Source organism: Nanorana parkeri, unplaced genomic scaffold, assembly GCF_000935625.1.
Source record: "Nanorana parkeri isolate BGI_ZX_2015 unplaced genomic scaffold, ASM93562v1 scaffold599, whole genome shotgun sequence".
Lineage (NCBI taxonomy): Eukaryota > Metazoa > Chordata > Amphibia > Anura > Dicroglossidae > Nanorana > Nanorana parkeri.
The window spans coordinates 842064-851206 of NW_017306867.1; the positions used below are offsets into that span (position 1 = coordinate 842064).

At 43.0% G+C, this 9143-nt stretch overlaps 1 protein-coding gene across 1 annotated transcript in view; it reads left to right on the forward strand.

Moving 5' to 3' along the window:
* The window catches only part of MRPL39 (mitochondrial ribosomal protein L39), an 88390-nt gene that overhangs the window by 64163 nt on the left and 15084 nt on the right, over nt 1–9143 (forward strand). Inside the window, exon 8 of the mRNA XM_018562777.1 lies at nt 2657–2810. Within this exon, the coding sequence (XP_018418279.1) occupies nt 2657–2810 (154 nt within the window). The remainder of the gene's footprint in view (nt 1–2656; nt 2811–9143) is intronic.

The window sequence follows — 9143 nt, forward strand, 5'->3', positions numbered from 1 at the left end:
CACTGAAGCTAGCTTGCTGCAAAGTTGAATTTGCAGTTTCCATTGATGTTACAGCAGAGTTTTACATTGGATTAAAATAAAATAAAAAATCTGTTTTTGTTACATTGTCAATCAGTTTTTAGCTTTCTGTAGAGACCACAAAAAGGCAACTAGGAAACAATATTGATTTCTAAAAGGAAAACACACTATTGGGAAAAAGACACAATGGAAGACTATTAAAAACCAAATAAAGAAGGATACGTCAATGCAAGCTGTTTGTTCTTTTCACACTTTGATGGAATGAAAACCCTTTTTACACTTAATTGCTTTTTTTTAAAAAATTATATTCATGTGTTGTGGCACGGTACAGCTGTGTTTGACATTTGTAGCTGTCTCCCTAAATGTTTCAAATACTGTTTTTTTTGTTTAACATTGCTCTTACAACTTTCATGGCAAACATTACAATGTAGCATCATTTTTAATGTGTCAGAACATGGTAAAGGTAGTGTACATGGCTAAAAACACAAGCTGGATCCGTTAATGCCCTTATATATCAAAAAGTAGGCATGTCCCGATACCGATACTAGTATCGGGGCCGATACCAGGCTTTTTCTTAATTCTTAAGGCCAATATCGGTCCTTTCAATTTTTAAACAGCAGCTTCTAGGGATCTCATCAGCCTACTGGGGATCTGCAGATAGCTGTCCCATGGCAGTGCCTGTCCAGTTCTTTGTCTCAGTGGAGTGGCTGCCCCAGGGCTAGAAGCTGGGTGTTTCTGCTGCCCATTGACAGGGGAGGACTGGGCCAGGAGAAGGATGGAGGTGGGGGGGCCCAGCAGCGGTCATGGTCGGCTGACGGAGAAAAGACTGGGTACCAGCATCGCCGGTCTGGAAGTGGAGGAGCCCAGGTCCCAGCATCGCCGGTCCAGACGGGGATGTTGCCCGGGTGAGATCGACAACCAGCCTGGTGAGAGGAATTCTGCTTTGGGGACATGTCCCCACAGCAAAACACATGTCCCTAAGGCAGACTACGGAATAGGGATGCACCGATACCGATACTGGGGATTTTCATGAGTAGTTATACTCGTGAAAATACCCCGATACAAAGCACCCATATCGGCGCTTTAAATTTTTAAATAGGAGCAGCTGCTGGGGATCTAGCAACAGCCTTCTGGAAAAACCACGGTGGTTGTTTTACAGGGCGAGTCCGGTCTGAGCATCTCCTCCTTCCCGCTGCCCGCACACCACTGGGGAGTCCTGCACCCGCTTGCAGCCCTGGTGAAGCTGCTTCATATTATTCTGCATTGATGTATAATGTAGTGCTTGGAGTCTGGCAGAACTACCAGGGTCGTGGCATTTGCAGCTGCGTCTTGGCCCTGGCGCTCCACCACTACCGCACTGCCAGGGTTAGCTGTTCGTTTGTGTCTAGGTTAAAAAAAAAAAATGTTTATACTCACCCGAAGCTCCAATTCACCTTTTCCTTAGACTGGTTCTTCCAGTGTCTCTCCCCCTCTGCAGCGGTCTAAGGTCCCATAAATCATCAACATCATCTATATACTGTGTATAGACGGGGGAGGGAGACGCTGAGTAGATTCCAATGCTCAGAGAGTAGACAGGTTGCAGGCAGCACTGTGACAGCTGGCCGGCTCAGAGCTTCCAGTGAGTATAACTTTGTTATTTTTCAGCCCAGACACAAATGACCACTTGACCCTTGCAGTGTAGGGGTAGCCCCATTGCAAGGGTTTAATACATATTTCCTGGAGTTCTTTAAGGAGTGTCTCTGCGCTCTCCATAATTGCTAGATATTGGCATGCTGGGTTTGATAATGTAGTCTATTAAAGTGAGCATTTGCCTGTCATATTAAAACAAGCCTTGATAACAGGTCCTAGTGATTTTTGTGTATTAGCAAAATTCTGATAAATGTGGAAAATCGCCACCACTTGAGGTGCATCATTTGCTGGGACAGTCATACAGAACAATGAATGTGAAGAAATTGGATATGAGATATGAAGAACAAACTCCCATGATATGTAAAGCGTATGTAATTGAATAAAGTTGAACTCCTCCATAAACAACATTTTAATTAATTCAAAATGTAAATTCCTCTATATCCACAAATGATATAAATCCACTTTGTGTGCATCAAATCAAATGCCTTTACTAATCCAGGTAGTATCTTCTAAATGTAGCAGTGACATATATGGGGGGACCCAGCAGACTCCACCCACTAAAGATTCCCGGGAGAAAACTACAGGAGGCGGCAGATACAAGACCAGTTACCCTGCACAAGGAGAGAGAACAGCAGTGAGCGGTCTTACAGGAAACTCCTGCGCGGAGGATAGGTTTCACACTGGATTGTTTTACAGATCTAAAAATATATACACAAAGCACACCAAGCTTCAAGTATGAATACAAATACACGTGCCTCTTAAACACAGACAATATTTGCTTATCCTGTATTTCTGCTTTAATGCCACCACTGTATACGTGGGTTGTCTTCTCACTTAATGTCTATGGCGAACAAGGTTTATTCTTTGTGTTTCTATAGAAAGAGTTCCCCATTGAAAAGTAACTGGATGTTTAAGACCGTTTGCCCACTTATTTAAAAAAAAAAGTTCTATTCTGGTCAGAAATTGAAGTTCTCTATTTTATGATCATTATTTTTCATTCTTTTCCCAGATTTGGTGAATTTGTTGATCTCACCGAAGGTCCTCACATACCCAGCACAAGTGTTTGTATGCAGTATGAGGTCACAGCAGCACACTCAATCGTTCATATTTCTACAGAGCAAGTTAGACGGTTTCAGGGTCTCTCTTTACCGTGGCACTTGAAGGTAAGATCCTTACTAGCACTCCTAAAGCGCTTTTACAAGCAGATATCTGTAACAAATAAGTCAAGGCTGCTGACTTGCTGTATTTTTCTTGAAGACGTTTCACTGGTCATCCAACCAGCTTTCTCCATTCAGAATGACTTGTACAACAATTATCTGGGAATAAATATGGTGAATGTTGCTCCAATCCACATAATCTGTTAGTCACAACCAGGCGTTTATTGCATTTGCATAATTGGAGTCTAGGAGGTGTTATTAACCTGCCCAGAGAGAGGTGTTAAAACAGCATTGTATGTGGCAGACAATAGATGTCTCAACCCCCCCCCTCCCACCTCTATTCAAGCTTGGCTTCTCCATTTTTACATAAATGGCCTCTTTTAAATCAGTCCTCCTCCCTGTCTAGGATGCTTACTTGACTGCCTTCAAAGGAGTGACCTTTTTCCTTTAGATGTAGGTACACTGCTGAATCCTGACCAGAGGGTTTGGCTCTTCTATGCTGTGCCATACGCTGGTGTAGCTGCTGTTTTTGTTTCACCGACATACAATTCTGAGCACTCCTCACTGCACTGAACTGCATAAACAATGTTGTTCATCTTGTGTTTTGGCGTTAGGTCTTTTGGGTGAACCAGTTGTCGCCCCAGTGTATTGCTGGGTTTAAAGCAGACAGGGATGTGATGTTTTTTTAAAACCCTTATGAGTTTCTCAGACACCCCAGCTGGACCTGGATGAAGGAGAACCTTCATAGACATTACAAGCTGATGTTGAAGATACAGAACATGTTCTATTGTCTGAATGTCACTGCAGGTAATTTGGCAGTGACCCTATGATAATACCTTTTTGTAATGCTAAACAAAACTTTTAGATATTTGTTGTCTAATTCTTACAGTAAAGCCCACGGAAACTGACCCAGTTGTATTTAACGTACTTTACTATGCAAAAATGACGTGTGCACACTTAGTTACAGGAAATCAGTGCAAAAAAAAACATAAGGCTGACTACAAACAAACATACACATGCACCCAATACACTTCTCTGGCACATGCAATGGAAACTATAGGAGGGTACACTAAAGGTACTTAGCTTCAGCCTACAAATTCTGATCGAACAGGACTTTGTGGCAATGACGCGTTCTCAGGAAAATGGCTTCTGTTTGCAGTCTCTCACAAAATGTGGCCTTTAGTTGTCCTTTGTTCCTTCTTTGGTCAACAACCAGCTTTCTCCATTCAGAATGACTTGTACAACAATTATCTGGGAATAAATATGGTGAATGTTGCTCCAATCCACATAATCTGTTAGTCACAACCAGGCGTTTATTGCATTTGCATAATTGGAGTCTAGGAGGTGTTATTAACCTGCCCAGAGAGAGGTGTTAAAACAGCATTGTATGTGGCAGACAATAGATGTCTCAACCCCCCCCCTCCCACCTCTATTCAAGCTTGGCTTCTCCATTTTTACATAAATGGCCTCTTTTAAATCAGTCCTCCTCCCTGTCTAGGATGCTTACTTGACTGCCTTCAAAGGAGTGACCTTTTTCCTTTAGATGTAGGTACACTGCTGAATCCTGACCAGAGGGTTTGGCTCTTCTATGCTGTGCCATACGCTGGTGTAGCTGCTGTTTTTGTTTCACCGACATACAATTCTGAGCACTCCTCACTGCACTGAACTGCATAAACAATGTTGTTCATCTTGTGTTTTGGCGTTAGGTCTTTTGGGTGAACCAGTTGTCGCCCCAGTGTATTGCTGGGTTTAAAGCAGACAGGGATGTGATGTTTTTTTAAAACCCTTATGAGTTTCTCAGACACCCCAGCTGGACCTGGATGAAGGAGAACCTTCATAGACATTACAAGCTGATGTTGAAGATACAGAACATGTTCTATTGTCTGAATGTCACTGCAGGTAATTTGGCAGTGACCCTATGATAATACCTTTTTGTAATGCTAAACAAAACTTTTAGATATTTGTTGTCTAATTCTTACAGTAAAGCCCACGGAAACTGACCCAGTTGTATTTAACGTACTTTACTATGCAAAAATGACGTGTGCACACTTAGTTACAGGAAATCAGTGCAAAAAAAAACATAAGGCTGACTACAAACAAACATACACATGCACCCAATACACTTCTCTGGCACATGCAATGGAAACTATAGGAGGGTACACTAAAGGTACTTAGCTTCAGCCTACAAATTCTGATCGAACAGGACTTTGTGGCAATGACGCGTTCTCAGGAAAATGGCTTCTGTTTGCAGTCTCTCACAAAATGTGGCCTTTAGTTGTCCTTTGTTCCTTCTTTGGTCAACGTCCCATCATGAAGCCCTATCTGTTGAACCTGGGCTGCTGCTTTTTTTCTGAAAAGTTGGTAGCCCACCTATAGGCGTTTCCCTTAAAGTGAAAATCACTCAGCCTCCTAGTTCTAGCCGACCTGTGACAATGAAACTGTCACAGGTCGGCTCAATAGATCGGGAAGTGAGCAAACACATACCGTCGCTCGCTCACTTCTCGATCTGTCACTCAAGGCTCCCTGCAGGGATTCCCCCTCCCCTGTCTGATCCTCCAGTGCTGACTGGTGGAACGGATGGGGGAGGGGACAGCTGGCTCTGCCTCTAGATAGGCAGAGCCAGCTTTCAATCCCGCAGCTGGGTGGATCCAGACAGTAATGTCGTGATCTTTCACGGCTGCGGCGTCTCAGTATACCGCGACCTGTAGCTCGCGGTATACTGTGCTTAAGGTGACGGGAGGACGCTAGTTTGTGTTCTCCCGTTACCCTTAGGAGAACTATGGGACACCATAGTTCTCCTTTAACCACTTTGAAGACCAGGTGTTTACACCCCCTTCCTGGCCAGGCCATTTTTCAGTATTCAGCGCTGCGGTACGTTGACAAATTTTCCATCATGCAGCGCTTTACTGAAATGAATTTACCCTTTTTTGGGACAGATAGAGCTTTCTTTTGGTGGTATTTAATCACCACTGCGGTTTTTATTTTTTACTATATAAAGAAAAAAATACAGATTAAAAAAAACAAAATACCTGTTTTCCTTAAATTATGTTAATGAAACATTGCAAATAAATAATCTTTCTTCCTACATTTTGGCCAAAATGTGTTCTGCTACATTTCATTGGTAAAAAAAATCCAAATGAGTGTAAATTAATTAGAATCTCTTACAGTTATAGAGTCTACAGAACAATGGTATATATAACATATAAATAGGAGATGTATCAACTCTAGTGCCCTGACTGCTTATCACATTTCTTGAGACCCTAAAATACCAGTACAGTAGAAACACCCACACAATGACCCCATTTTGTAAAGCAGACACCCAAAGGTATTTGATAAGATGCATGGGGGGTGTTTTAAAGATGTCATTTTTTGGCACAAGTTATCAAAAAATATCGTGCAGCCTGCTGACTGCATCAGACTGAAGACTTTCAGGAGCAGGGCCTTCCTGGAAAATCAGGGATGTAATAATTGCTTCTTGATATTGGAGGTAAGAGCCAGCTCTTCCTGCAGACTTATAAATTACGTATGAATTGTACATAGCCAATTGAAAAAGATAGATGGACACTTTTTTTATACCAGTGAATGGATCTTCTGGTTGCCAAGTAGGGCTGCATCATCTGATCATTTAACTCAACACCACCCATATACAGATTGTATTTTGGGACAGGCCAGATCTTCCTTGGATTTCCACTGATGTGTCTGGGTGGATGGATGACAGCATGTAGACATCCCTTTTGTCTTTCCATTTGAGGGCCAAAAGTTCATCATTCCTTAGGCTGGGTTCACACCTGAGCGTTGTTTTTCAGCTCGTTTTTTTTTTTTCGTTCAGTGAAACGCGTGTTTCACTGGCGGTATTTATTTGTTTTCCTTTTATTTTCTCTGCTTTAAAAAAAAAATTATATTTTTTTGAAATTTGACTTTTAAACTTCCCGCTGGGTCCGCCCCCCTGCGACGCGGCTGCTCGCAAGGCACGGAAGTCGGCAGCCGCCGAAGACACAGCGGGGATCACGGACAAGCTAATACCTGTACGCTGTATTCCCAAGTGTGGCTCGGGGTTACCGCTTTGTTAACCCCGATCCACACTCGGGAATACCAATGGAAAAGCGCAGCAAAACGCCCCAAAGAAGCTCCTGTACTTCTTTGGGCGTAGGGCGTTTTGCAGCGCGTTCCTACACGCTGTAAAACGCCCAGGTGGGAACCATGCCCATAGGCAATCATTGGTTTTCACATGTTGAGCGTTTTACAGCGTGTAGGAACGCGCTGTAAAACGCCCAGGTGTGAACCAGGCCTAAGACTTGCTGACTCCCCCCTTTTCAGCTTCTTGCGGACAATATTTTGGGGAAAGCCAATCCGATTTGATCGCACTGTACCACAGGCTGGGGTTTTTTGGAGGAACAGGTGTTTTAAAAGGGGTATGCTGCTGTAGAAATTATCCACATTGAGGTGGTATCCCTGGTGGAATAGGGGTGACAGGAGGTCCCACGCTATTCTTCCACTGATTCCTATGTATGATGGGCATCCAGGGGGCTCCAAATGACTATCCTTCCCTTCATACACACGGAAGTCATATGTGTATCTGGTGTCTTACGCAAAGCTTTTACAGTTTAACCCCGTACCTGGCGCGTTTGCTGGGGATATACTGTTTGATATTAAGCCTGCCTGTGAAATGAATAATGGATTCATCAACGTAAATATTTTGTTGGGGGGTATAAATTTCAGAAAATTTGGCAGAAAACAAACTGATGAGTGGCCTAATTTTTTGGAGCCTATCATATGTGGGGTGACTTCTGGGAGGGCAAGAAGAATTGTTGTTGAAATGAAGAAACCTCAATATGGTTTTGTATCTTGTCCTGGACATGGTTGCAGAATATAGGGGCATGTGATGAATTGGGTTTGTAGACGCATTCAGCTCATTTTTTTGGGTGAGTCCCATATTCAGTGTTAGGCCGAGAAAGGTTTTAAATTCAGCAACAGTCAGAGGCCCCCACTGAAATGGTCTGGCATAGGAGGAATTAGGATTGCTGGCAACAAACTGTTAAAAATAAAGGTTGGATTGGGTGGCAATCCAAAGTCATCAGTGAAGTCATCAGTGAAGAACAAATTAAAAAATTGTATTGGTGTAAAATTTTCCGTTTCCACTTGGACTCCTGGATTGGCAATAAATGGGGGGATGACCGGTGCGGCTGAATTAGAGAGTAGCCACAGGGGATTTGAAAGTGCCTCTGGTAGTACACTAGTATGTGGTCTTTGGGGCCTGATTCTTCGTGGCTGATTTTGGGGATGAGCTCTATACCTTGTTTTAGAAACAGCACTGTCCAATGGACAGTGCGGGCACAGTTGCCGGGTCATGAGCGCGCCTGAGCGGGGGTTGGGGCGGGACATCTAAAGACGCCCGCTCAGATCTACGAAGGTCCTCGCTGGCCGTTTTTCTACTACGGCCGGCCCGAAGGCAGTTAACACTTGTATTAAGTCCTATGTCGGGTGTATCTCACTTTTTCCAACTCTAGATGGCAGCACTGTAATATAAATGCAATCTATGGTCAGTGAAATGTCAAAGGCAAGACCAACTTGGGTGTTGTTTGCCCCAAAACAAAAGCCAGCATCTATAAATAAAAACACCCATATATCCTATTGTGAGAAAGCTGGCTTCTCACAATAGAAAATACTGTGCCATTGTCAGAAAAAACATTTTTTGTTTTCTGTTTACACTTGCTTAGCTTAACAATGGCATTTATCTCAGCAGACCAACTGTCTCTTGAAAACCTGAGGTTTGCAAATAATTTCCTGAGGTACTGTGTGTGTGTCTGAAAAATCTATAAACAGATTATATATGTGCATTACACCTTTGTACCTTTTAGATGAGTGAAGTCACTTTCTAAATCCAATATAATACAGGTTCCAGCACACAGCTTCATGTTTCAATTCTTTATTAAATAGCAGATGAACAGTTCACATCATAAACGTGCTAATATGTTTCAGCCATACATGACCTTAGTCGTAGCTTGCTACGACTAAGGTCATGTGTGGCTGAAACATGTTAGCAGGTCTATGATGTAAACTGTTCAACTGATATTTAATTGAATATCGAAACATGAAGCTGTGCACCAGATCGTGTGCTATACTAGGTTCTTACTGAGGTGGATGGAACCTTTCCTGAGCACCAGTGATTCTCTGTTCATGCACAATATTGGGCTACAGGTTGGGTGGGCATCCAATGCTGATTTGTGTATTACTTTCTAAATTGGTTATGCAGGGATTGACATCAAATTTGAAGAACTCTAGATGGTACAGTAACAGTGTTGAGGGGGGGGGGGGGGGGGTTTTTTGTTGCCTCCGGGC